Here is a 21,133-nt window from a genome sequence, read left to right on the forward strand (position 1 = left end):
TTCCCATCTGACCAGAAGGCATCCAGGTTGCATCCCAGTTGCCATAGCACTGCCAAAGCCTGATCATATCTCATGTACTATAGCTGGGAGGGATTGGTCACTGATCATGAAACTACAGTGCAGATCAGCTACCTTACCCAAGTGCATGAGCAGTGAGAGACTGACGCAGAGCATTTCATTTTTTGCCTCCTGGCCTGGAATAGCACTTGTCTCCCTGAGTTCTGTGGGAAGCTCTCCTGTGTACAGCTCATTTATTGACCTGAGGAGTGTGCCAGGGTTTGTCTGGTAGTGAAGGAGACGCTGGTTAGCAGGAGCAAAAAGATAGAAAGAAGTTGGCGTGGCTTTCTTGCTGGACTCAAGGAAACCTGATATGTTTCACATTAAAACTTGTTAGGATTTTTGCCCTCATAGCATCTCCCTTCTGACCCTGCAGATCAGGGTAATGTCCCTGGAAGGATATTCCACGTATTTAGTCTCTTAACGGTTATCAGATACCTCTTAATTAGTCTAAATTAATTTCTGTTCAGTTTGGATCCATTTTGTCCATGCGTGAGTGTTACGCTTTAGTTTACATACATGTAGTTCTTTCTGTTCCCCAGTGCTAGCCACCTGTGATTTATTTGCAGCTTTCTTTTCTCTTTTTGGGATACAGAGTCAAGCTCTTTTAATCTCTTCTTGTGTGACAGGATTCTGTTCTCTCACCCTAATGGCCTTTTTCTGTGTGGTCAAACTTCTACATGGGAGATCCAAATTGTTCATGTGGTTCCGGATGATGCAGCAGCATCACACTGTATGGCTGCGTTAATGCTTTTCTAACTGCGTTGCTGTATCACATCTGCCTTTTTCATGGCTCAATCCCTTTGCTGGTTTGTGCAATGCACTCACTCATGCTGTTCTAGGAGGACAGAAATATATAGGAATAAAGAATGAATTTCTGGAAGAGGTGAAGTGCTACTTTGGTCTCTGTTGCTATTGGTTGCACTCCTAAAATGCTGACAAAAATAAACAGAATATAGAATATAGCTAGCTTTCTGAAAAATAATATTCTGCCTTTGTGTATTCTCTTCTGCAGTCTAAGGCTCGGTTTCTCTCAGTTCATGAGCCATTACCAGTATCCACTGAATAAATATGCCATTCAGGTTCTAGTTACAATATTTTGAACTCTGTTTATCAAGAACATAAAACTGCATGGGGAATACCTTTGGTTCTGCATGAGGTTTAACTCTGAAATAAGCATTTAGTATTTAAGCACTTAACTGCATGCCTCTATCCTCAGTTCTGCTTACAAATAGAAACTAGATTTTACTTCTGTTTCTTCTCGTGCTGAAGAGCCTGTGCATATTCGGAGCAGTGCGATGGACTTTGTTCCGGTTTTGAATCCTACAGTGGCGTCCTTAGCAGACATTCTGGCCTGTTGAACACACACACTTCTTGTGGTCAGTCCCACTAGGAAGTTGCTAGGGCAGAATTCAGAGTGTGGCCCTGAATTATAGTTCTGAATCCTGTATTCAGACAGCCTGCTTTATATTGGTGTGGAGCCAAGCTGTGTGCCTCTTACTGTGATTGGGGGCCTCTAAAGTGCTTGCGTAATAGAAATATTAAATAACAATGTGATTAATGACTTTGTGAAGGTTCTACTGTGTGTTCAGGAATATTGATAGTTGGCATTTTTCTAACTGTTCACTATACATACTCTTTTCTTAACTCATGAAAATGTGTTCTTTGTTGTTGTTGTTGATTTGCTTTATGCTTTTTTTGTTGGCTCCTTGTTCTGTTTTAGGGAAAATAAACTGCATGTTTTTTTAGTTGAATTGATTTGTAATTAAAATGTTAAATATCTTTGTGAAAGAAGTATCAAAAGCACTACTATATTTTCTTTGTCAGCATGGTAGGTTACACATAGATGATTCATTTACTTACTAGATATTTTTATACATAGCTCACATTTTGTATTTGTTCTGTTCTCCTTAAATTACGTAGTCCCAAAGAATCTTTCAAAAATAAGATTTTTCATTTGCTCTGTTGATGCATTAAGCAAAAAGAGAAGGTCATATAGGTGGATCACGGTAACATAACATCACTCATTTTGTTAAGTCTTCAAAGTGAATGAGAGATGGGACTTTTTTTTTTTCTCTAAAAAAATACTGTTGGTGGTTGCTGCTAGCCAGAGAGACATCTCTGAGGTATCTGTAAAAAACACATTTGTAAACAAGTTATTTTTATCATTGTTTCTGGATAAAGCATCTAAATGACAGGATTTTTAAAACAATTAATCCGATTAGTCATGTAGACAGATTGCAGCCTTCTTAGAAACCTATACAGTTAAGCAAATCTAAAAATATCTAAGTCTTTGTAATGAGTCTAAAAATAAGTAATACAAGCTATAAAACTGTATAAAAAACACTCAGATAAGCAATTGTTTCCTGAATTACATTTAATTTGACTATTACAGAAACAAAACTCAGAATTCATTTTTGAATGGTTAGGGTTTTTTTTCAGTAAATGTATAATGACTATTCCTCTTCATAGCTCAGTTATTACTGGTTTCACACTTAACTGTGTTGAAGAAATAAGGGAAATAAAGTGACAGAACACTGTTAAAAGTATGTTAAAAGATGTTTAAAGTATGTCTAGTACTGCTAATCGAAAATTTAGCAGGAAAGATTGTGGCACTAAAAGTTAGTTAAGGATGTTTAGAAATGATACTGCATGTTCTGACAGCTCATTGAAGCTAGAAACATGGAAAATGAGAGGTTATTCATCTGGCATGAAGTAGGCAGAAGTATAATTTCACTGCCTAGCTGCAACAGTATGGCTCAGAGAGTTAGTTTGAAAAATGGGCAGGTCCATAAAATAAAAAGATTACAAACAGATTAAAAAGGTTTAAGTCGAAACCAGCATGTGGAAATTAATCTAGAAGTATGGAAGTATCTTTGCAGGCAGATATGGATATAATACAATTACAGTAAGCAAACGACTGGGATTTGGGTAGACCTGCTTGATAGCCTGTTTTTCTGCCAGCTGTACCTGCAGGTTTCAGGTAACAGACATCTCCTCTGTTCTTGCCATATTGACTTAATTGGAAATGGTCACAGGAGAAACTGTTAAGATACCAGCAACCATGTAAGCAAGTTGTGGTACTACAAGCTGTCTCTTTACCACATGGGTATGTTTGTATTATAATAAGTAATGTTATTTTAGATGTTAGAGAGTATGGGAATCTTCAATACCAATTCTGCCAATGATTTTACATTTTTCAAGTAATTACATTTGCCTTAATGAGAGAATCGTGTGTGTAACTAGGCATATATTTCTAATGCGCTGTAGACCTACTTTTCATAACCAGAAAGAGTTTGGTTTTTTTTAAGAGATAATACAATTTGAACACTTACTCATCCTTAGATGGTATATGAGCTGTCTTTAGATAGGGTAACAGCAGCTCAGCCTTCCCAGCAGTGTGCCTATGGCCAAGAGCCAGAAAGTGCTTTGGCTGTTTCAGAAAGGTTGGCAGCAGGAGAAAGCTACGGCTTTCTGAAATCCTGTACCATTGTGACCAGGGCTGCTTTGGGCATTCATGGATGTGCCACAGACATGTCAGTGGATGGAGCGGCAGTATGAGTATCTGTGTACTGGAAAGCCATCTCTCACATCGGCTGGACAGGAGAGTCCTGCTGCACGTCACCCACTGTATTTCTGTATCGAGATCAGGAGGTCTGTTACCTCTCGTCAGCTTCTTTGTGCGGGAAGCTTGTGCATCTTGGGCTCAGAGGAATCGGAGGTGACCAGTGACGCTCATTGCAGGTACCAAACAGCGACTGAGCCCATGCCGCTTGCTGGCCCCTCCTCATCTGCTTTCAGGGCATCCTCAGGGTGTTTAGGTCTATCACTGAATATTTGGAGCCCACTCTCTTTTACACTTTTGGGTGTAATTTTTCAAACTGATGAAATTACGCTGGTATCTGTGTTTGAGGTATGAAGCTGCAAAAGCACTGCGCAGTTGTTTGAGGCAGCATGGGCTGTTCAGGGCTGGCTGCCTGCACGTCAGGTGCACGGGGCCTGTTTGGGGGGAAGCTCAATAGCCGTTTAATTGTATGTACTTTAGCTGATAAGTCTAATTCAGGAAATGATAAATGGCTGGACACCTGATTTGTTTGCAAATAAAAAGTGATAGATGATTTTATAATGAGTTGATCAGTGTACCCAGCCTGGGTTTTTAACCTTGAATGAATAATAGACATTTAGTGTTAATTTAGCTATACTGGATCAGGTAATCTATGAACAGAGTTGACGAGCATATGCTTTAACGTTGTTCGTTTGTAGCTGCTTTGTCGCTTGGTGCTCAGATGTGCTACACCCAGCCTGGCCTCGCATCGTGCCTTCTCTTCATTTCCTGGGAAGTGGAAGTTGTATCAAAGCTAAAATTTCAAGCGAGTTAAAGGCTGGTGTTTTCAGCGAGCTTCTCGAGGCTGTCGCGGCAGTCCGAGCCGGCCCGCGGCTCCTCTCCGCGGGGAGCTCCAGGGCCCTGCTGCCGGCGCCACCCCCTGGTCGCGCCGCACGCCAGCGCTCGGCGGCCGGGGCCCGGCCGGGCGCCCAGTGAGCCTCGGCCGGCCTCAGGCACCCGGGCAGCCCCGCAGCCCGCCGCGGCCCCGGGCGGGCAGGCGGCGTCCCCCCGCCGCAGGGCTGCGGGGCCGGCGGGGCGCGGCCGGGGGTCCGCGGGGGCCGGGCCGCTCCCGGCGGCTGGGGCCTGCCTGCCCCGGGCCGAGCGGCCTGAGGCTGCCGGCGCGGGGCTTCACGGCTGCGGGCTCTTAAACTTCGTTGGGACGTAAATGAGTCTGGATAAGGCGTCCCCGCTTAGTACCCGCTAACAGCGCTCGTGTGTTAAAATTATTGTCTTCCTGTCTGAAGCTGCTGCAACTTCTCGTTTGCTGCCTTTCCCCTGACTGAAATGTGGCAGCTAATAGACTCCATTTTACTAATGGAAAATTAATACGTGCTCTTGATGTTCGGGTTTATAAATATGTAAAATATTTTTTAATTGTTGTTAGCAAAACAGGCAGGGAATCAATAATATCAGGCGTGACAAACACCCTGTTGACATGCAGCACAGCCAAAAGCCCTGGTAGGAGATAAGGGCTTCCTGACAGCAGTGCCCCGCGCTAATTAATATTCAGACATTGTCATGTTCGATGATAAATGAATTCCTTGAACTATATTGATATAGTAGGTTAAACATTGAAAAAGTTGGGTTGAACTTTGACTTTAAATATTCATTAAAGCTAATTATGGATTTTATGACTACATGAATTACAGTTTCTGTGTCATCATTGGCAATTTATTTCGAATTTATTTAAAGCAATCTTTATATATTAGCCTTATCACATCTAGTGAGGTAATGCAGTAAATGTTTACTCTGTATAGTAATTAAACTTTTATTCAGGTATTTCCTTTATGCGTTAAATTTCCACAATTGAAATGACGCACTTCAAAAAGAAATTATGTCAATTAGCTGTTAAAAGAAAATACAGCTATTTAAATCTGCAGACTTTTGTGGCAAGATTTCTGTATAACAAAAGGCATAGTGGTTTTAATGCCAGATGTGTAATGCAACAGAGCCAAAGTGTTTATGTTGCTATCAGTAGCAGTTTTCGCAGACGAGTCTCTCAGCGTGGACTTGGTTTGGAGGGGACCTTATAGATTGTCTAGTTCCAGTCCCTGCCCCCTACCCCCCCTTGGGCAAGGATTCAAATAATGAAAGAAATTTCCAGCGTAATACCGAATATTATTCTAGAACTTAATTAACAGTAATGATCATTTAACTTCAGTTTGTTAACAGGTAAAAGATACCTAGTTTTTTCCCCAACAGTATATTCTTTGGGAGATACATAGCTTTTCTGATTAACTTGTACAAGCCGTAAGTTAAATTCTACCATCTGTTTCTACATCTGGTGATACAATTCTATAGGAACATGGGGGTAAGAACAGTCAGGTACTTCATCACTCCTAAAAAAATGCATTTTGTTAATTACACCATTCCCATGAGCTAATTACCCAGCCTTTTCACTGAGTTCCTGAATGTTTTCCTAAGGGCCAGTCTCACAAAAGCTTTCAGCAGATAGGATGTATTTGACTGTGTACACTATAATTAATGGTTGCGATACTGAAAAAATTTCTAGGAGTCCACAGAGGAAATGTTTCAGAGCTAGGAACATGATACAGAAAGCATTGTGTGTTGAGAGCAGAGCACAACAACCAGTGTGCACAGGGGAGCCTGCTGGTTCCCCCAGGGCCACGCTGCTTTCCATGTCCCTGCAAGCACTGGCACCCTTTGCTGGAGGCATCAGCAGCAAGGCCCTGGAGCGCAGTGCAGTGCCGTGCAGCTCTGCCTGGCAGTGGCTCTCATTTTAGATGATGCTTTGTGGAGTCCAGCACTCTTCTTTCTATTCATCTCTCTTGGTTTCTCTCAATCACTTCATGATAACTCCTGCTTTAATGGTTTACCCTACCCTACCTGTGGGATTTTCTGTGCAGGTCTGTTTGATTTTAGAGTGTTAAAACAAAATAGTTTAGTTTCAGTGTGGAGGGAGACAGAAGAATAATCAGTAATCAGTTTTAACATTCTTGTGCATTTCTAAGATACTTGTCCAGCCTAAAAATTACCATCATTCATGTCTGTCCTACCTGACTTTTCACTTTGACGCTTGCCACTATTTTATTTATGGTGTGTGTGTGTTTGTGCCTATTCAGAATACTGAAACTTCTCTATAAACCAAAATGTGAATAAATTTAAATTTAAAATCACCAGCAGTGATTTTGTAGTATTTCCTCATGGCCACCAGTATTGTTTTGAATTGTGTGTATATTTATGGGAGAAACTGAGTAACTCAGAATCTGGTGAAGCCCTTTCCCTTTATTGTCAGCTCCTCTCTTTGCTAGTAGGGATAGAAAGCCACCTAGCTCATCAGTCCAGAGAATTACACAGACTGTCTCTGTGACAGACCACCTGAGGTCACTGGGCTGTGCTGATCTTACTGAACTTTAGAAACTTCTGTTACTGTTGAATGCCAGTGATGTTCATAGTTACAGACCCGTGTTATCAGGTTGGCCTGGCAAATTAAGAACTTTCTGATCCAAGCCTACCTGCGAGCTATCCATTCACTTATCGCTCTGTGTCTGCATTTGTGAAATACAGCGGCTGTGGCTGTTCCTGTCATCTGTGTTCAGAAAATATGACAGAGCGTATAGCATCTCCTCGTTTATTTCCTGGCACAGTACCTCTAGGGTTTGGGTTCAGAGTGGCTAACAGGGGCTTGTCCTGCTGTGTCTGAGATCGCATTTTAGTAAAAATACCTGTTTACACATTGTATAGAATTAGTGCTTATAGCAGAAGTAATACGTTTAAATAATCCTTAAAATTGGACAAATAAGGAATTTTCTTCTTTACATTTAGAAGTTGAATAATTTGGGGAAATTTTATAATTGTCATGTGTTTCTGTATTACATGGCTTAGATACTGTATATACTACTGCTACCGTATGTAGCGCTAATACTTTTTACGAATAGTATTAAAAATATGAGTAACAAAAGTAAAACAAAGTTCTGGACTTTGAATTGCTGTCATTTAACTTTACTGTTGACATGGCCTGTAATTATATGAGAAATAAATTGAATTAACATAATCTTCTTAAGAAAAGGGCCTAGGCATTCAGCCCTGGAAGTTTTTTACTTTTGTTTCATTGTATTATAGCAGTGGATTATATCTGCACTCCATCATTTTACAAGTTAACATTTATGTACATAAACCTGATTAAGTCTGTAACAATGCGGAAGATAGTGATAGCTGTAATTTCCATTCCATTAGAGTTGTACTTCTTTTCAATAATGTATTTAGAATTACACAGCAAAAGCCTATCTTTAATGTCGGTAGCAGCAGTTCCTGAAGCTGTACAGAGTTACCTAATGACTATGTCTTTGTGCACAATTAGTTGACACTCAATGCTACAAATGTAGACTATCAAATGAAACTTTTGCTGCATAATTCTTCAAAATTAGTTTGGGGGAAAGAAAAAAAAAAAAAAAAAAAGGAGATATTAAAATTTTAAAAAGTAAAGCAGCCAGCAAATCAGGTTGCCCAGAAATAAATCTGGACCTTGAACACAAGTGACAGTATTATTTTTAATAGAATTACGGCATCTAAATAAAACAGATTTTTTAGAGCGCTTCATTTCTTCTTGTTTTAGTGATGCATGACATACAAAAGCCTCAGGATTCACAATTCTGTCACAAAAATCCAAATTTTCACCCATCTTTAAAATTATTTGTGCCTGGCTTAGATAGATCACTTATTTCCAAATTTTTGTTTACCCTTATATTTCCATATCAACTAGAGTTGGACTCAATGATCCTTGTGGGTCTCTTCCAACCTGGGATATTCTCTAAGTGCATATGAATGAACTATGACAAGGGAAATTCCAGTTTGAGTAAAGAAGGAAAAAAGTTTACCCTAAAGGCGGTCACACAGTGAAACAGACGCTTCAAAAGGGGCAAGGGGGTGCAGTCTCAAGCTTGGAGATTTTTGAAGCTCATCTGGGCAATGGCCGGAGCAGCCCCGTTGTCAGCCCTGCTTTGGACAGGGGTTGGCCTGGACACGCCAGAGGTCCCTTCCAGCCTATGTGATTCTGCTATCCTAGATTATGAGAAAAAGAAAAGTTCCCTTGAAAACTGTTTTTGAATGTTATAGGTAGGCTGAATTATCCACACATTACTGATGTAGTCCAGGATTTCCCATTCCAGGATTCCAGTTTCATTTGCTTTTACATTTGTCAGACTTCAGGCATGTGGGATGTTATTTTCCAGGTACTTTGCTAGGCTTTTCTTTCTTCCTGTAAGGAGCAGAAACAAAGCTGTATCCTTATACTAAGTTCTTAGAGTGATATCACATAACAAAGTGGTATCCTTATACATGCCAGATTTTGGCCTATGCATTGAAGAAAGATGTAGGCCAGCTGGGGAGAATTCAGAAAGAGCAAAAAGTGACTCAGAATCTAGAGAACATGACTTTAATTCATTCTATTAAGTTAATAGAAGCTTCTGGTAAAACAATCATGTTTAACTGGATTTTATAGCTGAGAACATATTGAGCTGTTGTTTTTTTTGTTTGTTTGTTTGTTTTGTAGCATGCATATATCAGATTCAAATAATTTAAACTTAGTACAATACTTTTGTTGTATGTTTTTGTTTAAAGTCAGCTCTCTAAATAAATGTGCAGGTAACAGCTCACTTTCTAGAATCCTTCCACTCAGGTACTTTACATAATTGTTACCACTGATTTCAGTAGAATAAAGTCTGTGTATGTATAAAACACCTCGATGTTAGCAATAGTAGATGCTTATGCATAAGATAAAATGCCATGATACAGAACTGTGCAGTGAGGTGCCCGCTTATCTGAGCATTTACCACATTCACTGCCTTTCCAAGTCAGTGTGAAGCAAAGGTACCGCAGCTGGGCCCCATGTGCCAACCCCATCTGAAAATAATAACAACTTTCTACCATCTGTGTTTTTAATCAACGACGATGCCTATGAGCAGTGCCCGTGTGTGTTCTAAAAACAAGACACTTCTAATATAAGATTTGCCACTTTTCTACAGGCGTAGAAGTTTTGGCAACATATATTTTTCTTTCTTCTTTTGAATTGTGGGCTTTCTAAGTATAGTTATTTTCAAGTACAACAGTTGAATTTTAACTGTAACTTGCATTAAGACTTTTAAGCACTTAAGACTAATTACTAAGTCATTTTAAGACATTTATCTAGTTTTATCTAAGAGATAAAATGTACTTTCCCCCCCCAATAATACTCTCTATATATCGTGTAAATATTTAAAAATAATCACTTACATTTTTAATAACCAAGAGTCAGAGTATAATCAAAGTTTAGTTAGAGACAGCAGAGCTTTATTAATTGCTAATAATACTGTATTCAGTATTTATTATATTCAGTTAGTTATTAAATAGCAGGTTGCAATACTTTTGTATTGGGATTTTTTTTTTCTGGCGGTGTGTCCTTGTTGCAGGATAGTTAACCTTGAGTCCTCTGCAAGAATGTCTCTTGTATTTTCTTATTTGCCTCCTCCATATTAATAAAAAAAAAAAAAGGCAAACCAAAAACGGAAAGCAAGCTGACTGGGTCACAGGGAAGTGTACTCATCAATTAAATGTGTGACAGTGTTTTCTGTTGGATGGACTAATATGTCAAGGAGAGGGGCTGGACCTCATGTTTGTGTTTTTGACAAATCAGCAAATGTTTCATCTCTGGATGTGCAGAATCTCATAAATAATGCAGCAGTCACAGAACCAAAACAGTATTCTGCCAGGAGGGTCTCTAACATTACAGGGGTAAAAAGACAGAAAGAAACAAAATCATCCTTTTTGTTTAATGCATTGTTTCTTGTATACTTCTCAGTAAGACTTTATGTAGACACAGGATACTGTCTTTTCTCCACTTCAGCTGCTTCTGTTGGGTGAATCATATGTGTTTAAAGGCTCATCAAATTTTCATTTAAAATTCATTCATTTTTATACTATGTTATAAGCATGTCTCAGAAACAGTCCAGCTAACGCAGGAGGTCCCACCCAAACCTCAGGAAGCACGTCTGAGCTGTGCGGTGATGAACCACTGCCACAGGTTGCCCAGAGAGCTAGTGGAGCCTCCTCCTTGGAGATCTCCAAAAGCCTCCAGGACGTGGTCCGGGGCAATCTCCTCCAGGTGGCCCTGCTGGAGCAGGGGTTGGACCATATGGACCCAGAGGTCCCTGCCAGCCTCAGTCAGTCTGTGGTTTGGGGATTCTGTGAATCCATAGCAAGCTGGCCCCCTTTTTCACCAGCTAAACAACACAACCTGCATTGCAGTCAGTCTGAAGATAGATAGCATTTCACCCAAGTGCTTTAGCCTGTAAAAGTAAGAGGTATGCTTAAGTGGTATCCTGAATAAAGATGCTTTCTTTAATGAGGGACACAATAAACCTTAAATAAAAGCTTAAGATCTCAGAAATCTGCAGAAACCAGTAAAGTACTTAAGTATTTGTAAGGGAGAGGTACTAATATCGTGCTAAATATGGGTGGACTTCATTATGCTTTTAAAATCAATTTGCTGGGATGGGTGGGAGTTTATATGTTTTTCTGAACATAGTAGATATTACTTGTATGTTTACATGCTTTATTCAGTCATAGACTGAATCATGAAAACTCTTACATAATTCCACAACTGGATTAAGTCACTGTTTTGAAAGAAAATAAGGAAAATAGGTGCTCAAGACTAGATCAGCAGAAGGAGTTATGATTACACATGCTGTATAAATCCAAACTATTAATGCATAATGCATAATATTTTAAGTGGTAGCTCTTTATTTGGGGAGGGAGGAGGAGAACAGGATGCTAAACTCTACTTCTGCTTATATGTAATATGACACGCCAGTCATGCTGGTGTCAAGAAACTTAACATGTATTCAAGCAGCTAAGTCCCTGCTAGATATTTTTATATTCTTTCTCTTCAGCTCAGTGCATCATAGGAAAATACTTGACTCTGTAGTCTTCACACTGGCAATAGTAGTAGCACTTGCTCTCCAGGTGTGACTAGCAGAGGACATACTGTACTGTTCAGTCATTGTAACTATTGTCAAAACACTTTTTCACTAGGAAAGTTATATAAACATGTACAAATATTCCCAACATTCTTGTCGGATTTTCAGTTTTACGCCCACTCTGCAGTTGGCAGCTATTGAGTCTGCACAGCTTAGTAGGAAGATGGAAATCACAGAATCAGAGAATTGTCTAGGTTGGAAGAGACCTCAAGATCATCGAGTCCAACCTCTGACCTAACACTAACCAGTCCTGCACTAAAATGTATCACTAGGTTCAACATCTAAACTTCTTTTAAAGACCCCCAGGGATGGTGACTCCACCACTTCCCTGGGCAGCCCATTCCAATGCCTCACAACCCTCTCAGTAAAGAAGTTCTTCCTAATATCCAACCTAAAACACCCCTGGCACAACTTTATCCTGTTCCCCCTCGTCCTGTCACCAGGCACATGGGAGAATAGACCAACCCCCACCTCGCTACAGCCTCCTTTAATTCAGCCGACTATCCACCATCACTCCCAGGTATTTCTCCACCAGGCAGCTCTCCAACCATTCATCTCCCAGCCTGTAACTCTGCTTGGGGTTATTGCGCCCCAGGTGCAGGACCCGGCACTTGGCCTTGTTGAACTTCATGCAGTTGACCTCAGCCCATCGGTGCAGCCTATCCAGATCCTCCTGCAGAGCCTTCCTACCCTCGAGCAGATCGACACACGCACCTAACTTGGTGTCATCTGCGAACTTACTGAGGGTGCACTCAATCCCCTCATCCAGAAAAAATGAAATCACAGAAATCCTGTGACTCATGCTCAAAGGCAATTGACTCTCTCAAGCCTTCCCTTGTTTCTGCACTATGCAGTCTCCTAAAGCATTTGTTTTGCACTTGGTGTGTAACAGAAATTGTCAGAATTGTCACAATTCTTTTTATTGTAAAAGAACTGTGGGGAAGCGATCTGTGTTTAGAAAGGTGCTTGTCTGTGTTACTAATTACGTCCATTCATTTAGTATTTCTAAAAGTATGCCTGATAATTATGTCCTTACCATGCTTAGTCAAATGTTAATGATCTTTATAATAGTATACAAAGCTTCAGAGAAACAGCTAAGGAAATTAATATTTTTATAGATTTTATGAAATGCAAAAATCATGTTTTTATTGCAGAGCATGATGCTTTAGTTTTTGTAAGCCAAAGTAGATATTTTTATAATTTCCTATTTTATTGCTTTTTTTACAGGCTCTAGGAAGTTTTTACTTTCTTCATGAATCTTTGAAAAACATCTACCAGTTTGATTTTAAAGGTAAGCAAAGGAATTAAATGCCATTAATTGTCTATTGGCTTTATACATGAAGGCAGTTTTCTTGTCATCTTTTCCTAATAGTGGTACCTAGCAGTTTTTCCATGATATGCAAACTTCTGTATAATGCATGCAAGTCTACTGATGGTAGGATTTCCTTTTCTTACCTTTTATAGACCTCTTAGAAGAAGTCAATGGACTGGCCACAGGTTGAAAACTGGTGCATTAATCATTCACATGCAAAAGGGACCTTTGGGTCTATAGAGATCCCTGATGATTTCAAAAGAACTCTAAATACCCTCAAGGTTCTTCTATGTAGATCAGATGTAGGACCAAGACCTTAAATGTCCAGCAGTGATGGTCATTCTGCAAAGCTGCTGAGCTAGATTTATGGCTCAAATTACTTTGGAGCAGTACAGGTCAGTAGGAAAGTGCCACTGTTTCTAACCCGCATTGATCCATCAGGTTAGAAATCTTGCTAAATCTCAGAAGTCTAAAAGTAATGCAGACTAGGTACATTAAATATTAGAAATATCATAGGTGATTATTGAATGCTTCCTGAAGATGTATATAGCAAAGACTACACAAAACGTTTTTACAAACATATTTCAGTTCAGAACTGTCTGTACATGTAATACAAAAATCTTGCGAGCTTCATTTAGCTTACTGAGCAAAATCACATTAACGTTACATCTAGCATCCCATTAATTTGAGACACTGTTAAAATGATGGTAACTATAGAGCGAACTAATTGTCTTAATTATATAGATTAATTAGTTTTATTCTCAGTAGAGACAAATCATCTCTGCTCATTTAATCAAGGGTACAGGGTCTTCCTTTCTTGAAATAGTAGTTCTTGAATTTAGTTTCTTGAATAGTAGTATCTTGAAGAGTAGTTCCTTGAATGGTAGTTCAACATATATAACAATTAAAGGTTTAACCAGCGTTATTCTGTCTGTCATCACTGATTTCAATGCTGAAGGAAAGTTTTAGATCTAATATCATAGGCAGTCCAGAACATATTTTATTTCTGAGCGAGCATATTGGAAAAGTCAATAGTGATGTAAGGACTTCTAATAAGTGGTCAGCCTGCATGTCTAGTCTTTCTCCCAAACCAGAACAGTTCAGCAGACACTTAAGTAATGACTTATAATAACTATGAAATAATGAAATAATAACTGTGTGCAGGGTCTAAATATTGGAGGAAATCGACTTTTCTCATGAAACTGGGTGTCTAAGATGTTGCCCAGTCCCCAGATTGAACAACCTACTGGTCCACTGTGTGTGTGAAAGAGAAAGAGCCAGTAAAAGAGGCAAAGAAGCATGCATTTGTGTCCAAGATGGAAGCATTCATGACTGTTCATTCATTTTGCCTTATGAATGGCTTTGTGTTATAATTTGTGAACTATATCTGCAATTCCTGATTAGGTGCCACCACAATTTCACAGCACCAGTGCTGGAGGACTTAGCAGTTTCTCTCTGAATTCCACCTAAAGCTTCCTCCCCTTTTATCATATATGAGAGGTGTCCAGCTCTAGCAACATTTGACAGAGTGAAATGATGGTTGTGTTAGGAGAAGAGGAGCATTCTGGGTCTATTCATCATTGATTGACAGCTTATTTTGCTACTGTAGAGCTTTTAAAAGAAAATGTAAAAATTAGAAAAAAATGAGAAAACAGAAGACAAAAGTCTAGATAAAAATAATAGATGTAAAAAGAATAAACAGGTACTTGTTCCAGAAAATAAACATTTTAAATGTTCAGTGCCTCATTTTGCTGAGCAAAACCTGTCATACACTCTTTAGCAAAGCCAGTTGAGGTGTGAACCATGGACGTAAAGATGCGTTTGGCCAACTCATAACTTGGAAAAAAAACTCTTAAGAAAAATCAAAGGAAATCGTGTGCTACACTGGAAAAGTGTTATAAGTCACCTGCTGTTCTCCTAATGTAGAGTAAAATCAGTCTCCCAATGTAGTGTTTGTAAAATATAACCCTGAAGGCTCCCATCTTTCAGGCAAAATGTAAAACTTGCCTCCTCTCTCATGACTATTGACATTTTCACGGTGCTTTAAGCTCTTAAATCAGAGGTAAAATCCAAATGGATACAAATGTTCTCTGCACAAAACTCACTATGAAATTCTGGTTCTACTCAAAAGCATGCAAAAAATCCATGTTTAAATACAATTTAATGTTCCTGTAACATAACTGTATCTTTTCAAAATTCACTACCTGGTTAGACGTGGCTTAATACAGCCTTTAGAAGAATATAGATTGTTTCTGGTTTTGAGTTCTCAAGAAGAAATATTTGAGTTTAAAAGTAAGAACAACTTTTTCCTACAGCCTCATGCATTAATTCTACAGCATAGAAGGTGTTGGACTATTTTTACAGTTGTCAGAGGCCCAAAAGTTTGCCCACAATTTAAACTACTGAAAAGCTGTGTGCTCTGCAGAGCCATCATGTAGCAGAGGGGTTTGCTGACTGGGGTGTTAGGCTGACTTCAGTCCATCTCTCATCTATTCAACAGTGCCACAGCTTTGATTAGCAGAACAAATCTTGTTTTCTCTGGTGTGAAATCAGAAACAGTGTGAAAGTATTTTTACTTGGAAATTGATTAGAAGGCACGCTTCTTTTCTGTTGCACTGGTTTATCAGCAGTCATGTAAATGAATCACTAGTTCATATTTAGCATTGATGTTAACATAACTTGATGGTAAAATTCCTCCTTTTTGCCAAGTGCTACCTTCTATTTAGGTTCTCACAGAAAAAGCCTTCAGTCCTTACAGATCTGCCAAATGTATTCTGTATCCTGAATGACGTCAGGATCTTTTTGCTGACACTGTTAAACTTGTGAAAGAGGCACATCCATCCATGATCTACTTGGAATGATGCTGCATTAGTTTATCGGGACATTTGTTTAGTCTTCCTATGGGAGCCAGATCTCAAAGTGATTGGCACATAAAGAATGATTTCTTTTTCCCCTGAAAGAAGTATTGCTACATTACAGTAAATGCTTCCTCTGATGATATAAAATACTTTATCTAGACAACTTAAAGTGACAAGTTTTTGTGTTGCTTGGTATTTTCACCAGATATCCAGTAGAACTAGGCCATTCAGGGCTCTTGACAATAGCGGTTTGGGAGTTTTTCTCTGATGCATACCTAGTCAAAACTCAATCCAGTTGGATAGTTCCAGCTTATTGTTAACTGTCAGATAGCTACCCAGCTTCCCATGTCAGAGGAGTTTGATAAATTTGGTCAAGTTCTCACTTCTAGAGATGCCAGGACATTGCCCTGATCAGGAGAAAGGCTGAGTACAAAGCGGTTCAAAAAGCAGAACTGCTTGTTCATGGTCCATATAGATCCATAGATTGTTCTTTAACGTTGAAAAGTCTGTGTTATTTCTATCTGTGATGCAACCGTTCATTAAAAAGTTCTAAAGAGCTTTGCTTTACCACTAAATCTCTTCTACAAACACAGTACCCATTCCAGCTTTAAATTCACATGTCAACCTTGTGCTGATAGCAAGAAATCGATAATCTGAAAGAGTTGGGTGGCTACATTGTCACAACACATACAGGATTTGGATGAAGCGAGTCTCATTCATCTTCTACATATTCCCACATTAAGATTTTTATTTTCTTGTTTTACAAAAGACCTATTTGTCCTGAGGTCTGATTTTTTTTTTTTTTTAATAATTTTCACTCTCTGAACTGATTAATGGGCATCAAACTAAAACTAAAACTTGTTGATTACATTACTGGCCTTCTTGATTGATGAAGGCTGGCATGTAGCAGTAGGGACGTTGGCAGAGTTGGAAACTCTTTCCACCTATGCACATAGGGACTGCTGTACTATATCAGACCGGTAACTGTTTTTAAATATGGCAGAGATTCAGAGGAAGATGAAGGAAATCCTCTGGTGGGCAGCTATAGAACAGTTACATCTCAGGAGTCAGTCAAGGTTAGACCTTAAAGTTTAACAACAGTCCTCTCGAGGGCTCTGCTCATGCATGTATGATTTCAGTTGTAATTCTGGGTATTTAAACAGTTACGAATATCCAGTATTTTTCAGGATCTTGCTCAAGTCTGACGGTCTGGGATAATAAGATGCCCATCATCAAAATAATGCATTAGGTAGAGAATAAACTTCACATTTATATTGTGTTTCACATAGCTATTTCTGAATGTAATTGACTGTTCCCATTCCTGTCTTGGGACATAACAGAAGAAATTTCTGATTTTCCTGCTGTAGGCCACTCGGTATTTAGTTTCAGTGCAGTTTTCTGCCTGCTACTCTCACTTCTTTGAGGAAAAACATGCACTCTCTCCATTATAAGTATTTTTTTCCCCATTTCTTGTTTTATCTCAGAGTATGGTAGTGCTGCAGTGACTTCAGTGGATTGCTTGACCATGTCACCTTTCTTTGCAGGAGAAATTGTTAACCAAAAACAGATTTAATTTTCACAGAAGAAGCTGCCTACCTGTTTTTCAATTTCTGCTTTTCTAGGAGGCGTTTGAGAAAATAGTGAGGAGGCAGTTGCACACTCAGGCTGGTCAGATTTAGATATTAATAAGGAATTGTACTAATGCTACAAGAAAGACCTGGACATACTGGAGCAGGTCCAGCAAAGTGCCACTAAGATATTGGAGCATCTTCCATGTGAGATGGGGATGAGAGATCTGGGACTGTTTTTGTCTTGTGACATGAAGGCTGGAGAGGGACCTCATCAGTAAGTGTAAATACCTGCAGGGAGAGTGCAAAGAAGAGGCAGCCAGGCTCTTCTCAGTGCTGCACAGTGACAGGACAAGAGGCGACAGGCCCAAATTTAAATACACCACTTAAATGTAAGAGAAAATATTTTTGATAGGAGGTCAGACACTGGAGCAGGCACCCCAGGAAGGCTGTGGGGTCTGTGTTCCTGGAGAGGCCCAATCCTGAGCACCCTTCTATAGGTACCTGCTGGGAGCAGGTTGGGACGGGGATCTCCAGAACTCCCACCAGCCCCACCGACCTGTCTACTGGTGACTTCTTCCCACCTTGCTACAAAACTGAGGTGTTCATACTTAAAAGCAATTCACTAAAAGATTTGTTGACCTGAACCCTGAAAAATAGCTTTCTTTTTTTTTTTTTTTTTTCCCTTGAGAGTTTGAGGAGGTGGTATTTGGGAATTACACATCCTTCAGTAAATCCTGGTATTTGTACTCATTCCTACGAAGCTTCCTGCAATAGCTGGATTATTACTCCTGTGCTAGTCAGCTCCTCCAGACAGACACAGCTTACTGTCTAGTATCCTTTATTTTAGTTTTTTAACTGACACAGCTAGCCAAGCAGCAGATTTAAATATGGCCAGACTCTAAGTAGATGGTAATTGTCAATATTGTTGATTTGAAGCAGCAGGCCAAAAGCTGAGATAATTTTAATGACTGCATACTAGTTTGCTGTATAAAAGTTGTGATTACAGATGTGTTACAAATGTGATGACAAATGTGTTAACAAGCATAAGTTGATGTTCAGATGGGTAGACTTAAAATCTGAAAAAAATAGTTGCTAGATAAACCATGGAGATAATCATCACTCATAAGTAACACTTTTCACCTTAATGTGTTTTTTATTAATTTTCCTGTTAATTATCCAGTGTGAATTGCTGGATATTGGCTGAGGATGCAAATAGGTGTTTCTTTGAAGAGCCATGTCAGGAAGTATGAGTGCTTGAGGATACAGAGGCTGAATTCATAATTAGAGCTCCAACACTTCACATCGCTCTGAGTAGTAAAAATAATAATAACCCTAATTGTATAGCTTGAGAATGTCAGATGTAAGAGAGTATGTTTATACGTTTTAGTGGTCTCAATTTTGTTTTGTTTTGGTTTTTTCCCAAGAACAACTCAGTGCTTGCCTACTTCTGCTAAGACCTTACCTGTTACACAGATGCAACAGCTTTTCCAATGAGTGCTGTAAGTTGCTTGTAACACTGAATATATGTATGTTAAGTTTGTTTTATATCTATTCCTAGCTAAGAAGTATAAAAAGGTTACCGGGAAAGAAATCTACTCAGACACTTTAGAAAGCACGCCCATGCTGGAAAAAGAGAAGTTTCCACAGGATTATTTCCCTGAGGTAAGTACATTCCCAGATACCAGGTTTCATTCTGATTTGCTCTGATTACTTGAGTAACTGTTCTAAGAATGTAAATAAGGTCAGTATTGAGTCTTGATTTTTTTTTTCTTTTCTTTTCGGTGTATCCGTTTCTTATAACCAGTTTCTTATATAGATGTCGGTTTCTTATATATATGTTTTAAACCAATGCATGAATTTACTAAGTTCAAATGGAGTTCTTTGTGTAGCAGAAAATGCTTGTGAAGGATGGAGACAGTGATGAAAAGTCTTGTTTATACATTTAAAACCAAAGAAATAGCACACAGTGCCAATTGCAAGCCTGTTTCAGGGGGTCTTAACTCCCTGACAGGGTGAGACACAACTCCGAATTGATTCCATTTGTATTCAGCTGTTGCAACTCATGGTTGCAGTGATGCTGGCTTTTCTTTGGCACTGCTAGGTACTGCTGCAGATATAGGGGGAATTCTTACTGGCACAAGAAAGCACACAATTTTCAAACATACAGATATTTTTCTTCACACTGCCATTGTATTCCCTTCTGTTTCTGCTCTCCTAAGAAGAGCGTACTGTGCGTCTGGACTAAAGCCTTTTCAAACCCAGAAACACAGGATAACCTGATGCTTTCCTTCCATTGCAGCTGCAAGTGCAATTGCACGTGTGACTTTGCATGCAGTTCTGGTACTTGATGACCTTAATTTCTTCATTTTTTAATTTTAAGAACATCTAGATCATGTCTAAGTGTTTGACAGTTATTGTTCACTACAAACCAGGTGAATACATTTGTTGAATTAACATACCATTTGTGGATTAAATTGGCTCACTTTAATATTAGAAAGAACTAAGTAAACTTTAAAAATTACTTAGAATGTGTAAATATCCACACTTACAGACACTGAAGTAATACATGTGTGCTTGGAACAGGGTTGCATAAATAGTTTGAAGCTGCTGGGATGTTGGTTATTCTTTTTTCTTTTCTTGGATGCTAACTTTATTTTTGTAATGTTTTTTATCTCTCTGCTGGAAGGGAAAACTGCCTTTGATGTAATTTTACAAGTTTTTACTTCTTCTAATAAACATCTTAAATATTTTTTGGAGTTTGAAGGAAATTCAAGTGGTTACTTGGATATTTATTTTTCTCCTCTATCAGCAATAAACTGTAGCAGTATGGGTCATTGACAGCGTAAGTAGGACATGAACACTGCTGTTGAATGATTTTATTGTAATACTGAGAGCACTGAACAGCAGCATGATTTCTGTTAACACATGTAGCAGGAATAGGCCAAATTAGGAATTGTTCATTGATACCTAGGAAGAATTATTTCCATCATTACTTCAGTACTGTTGTTTAATCATGAGACTGGCAAATTTGTAACTTCATAGAATCATACAATGTCTCGGGTTGGAAGGGACCTTAAAGATCATCCAGTTACAACCCCCTGCCACAAGCAGGGATGCCACCCCCTGGGTCAGGTTGCTCTGGGCCCCATCCAGCCTGGCCTTGAACACCTCCAGGAACGGGGCATCCACAACCTCTCTGGGCAACCTGTGCCAGTGCCTCACCACCCTCTGAGCAAAGAATTTCCTCCTAATCTCTAATCTAAGTCTCCCCTCTTTTAATTTAAAACCATTCCCCCTTGTCCTATCATTATCTGATTGATCAGAGTCACTCTATCTTTTTTATAAGCCCCCTTGAAGTACTGAAAAGCTGCAATTAGGTTATCCTGGAGCCTTCTTTTCTTCAGGCTGAGCAGCCCCAGCTCTCTCAGCCTTTCTTCTTAGAAGAGGTGCTCCAGGGTACCTCTCATTTCCTCCTCTCCCTTCTCCTCCCTGTCCTGCTGAGGACGGGCAGTGTGGTACTCAGCTGCTTCCTGACATTAAACCGTGCTCACTCGTAACTAAGACATGAACAAATCCTTGAAAGGTCTGTTCTCGCACACAGCACAATACCTGGTAATAGTGTTGCTTGCAGGACGTATAGAACAGCCTGGGGGATTAATTTGTTTTATTTCAGAGCTTCACACAGTCAGAGAGGAAGCTGCTAAGGGCTCTCAGGAACTGCATTGATGAAGATAGCAGCAGCATTGATATCTACAATT

The 21,133-nt window shown here is 39.4% G+C and overlaps 1 protein-coding gene across 1 annotated transcript in view; it reads left to right on the forward strand.

Annotated features, from left to right (window-relative positions):
• INPP5A (inositol polyphosphate-5-phosphatase A) overlaps positions 1–21,133 on the forward strand; it is a 241,468-nt gene that overhangs the window by 112,446 nt on the left and 107,889 nt on the right. Inside the window, exons 5-6 of the mRNA XM_084290142.1 lie at positions 12,862–12,925; positions 18,934–19,037. Of these exons, the coding sequence (XP_084146268.1) occupies positions 12,862–12,925; positions 18,934–19,037 (168 nt within the window). The remainder of the gene's footprint in view (positions 1–12,861; positions 12,926–18,933; positions 19,038–21,133) is intronic.

The sequence above is a fragment of the Netta rufina genome, assembly GCF_964035555.1.
Source record: "Netta rufina genome assembly, chromosome: 7".
Taxonomy (NCBI): Eukaryota; Metazoa; Chordata; class Aves; order Anseriformes; family Anatidae; genus Netta; species Netta rufina.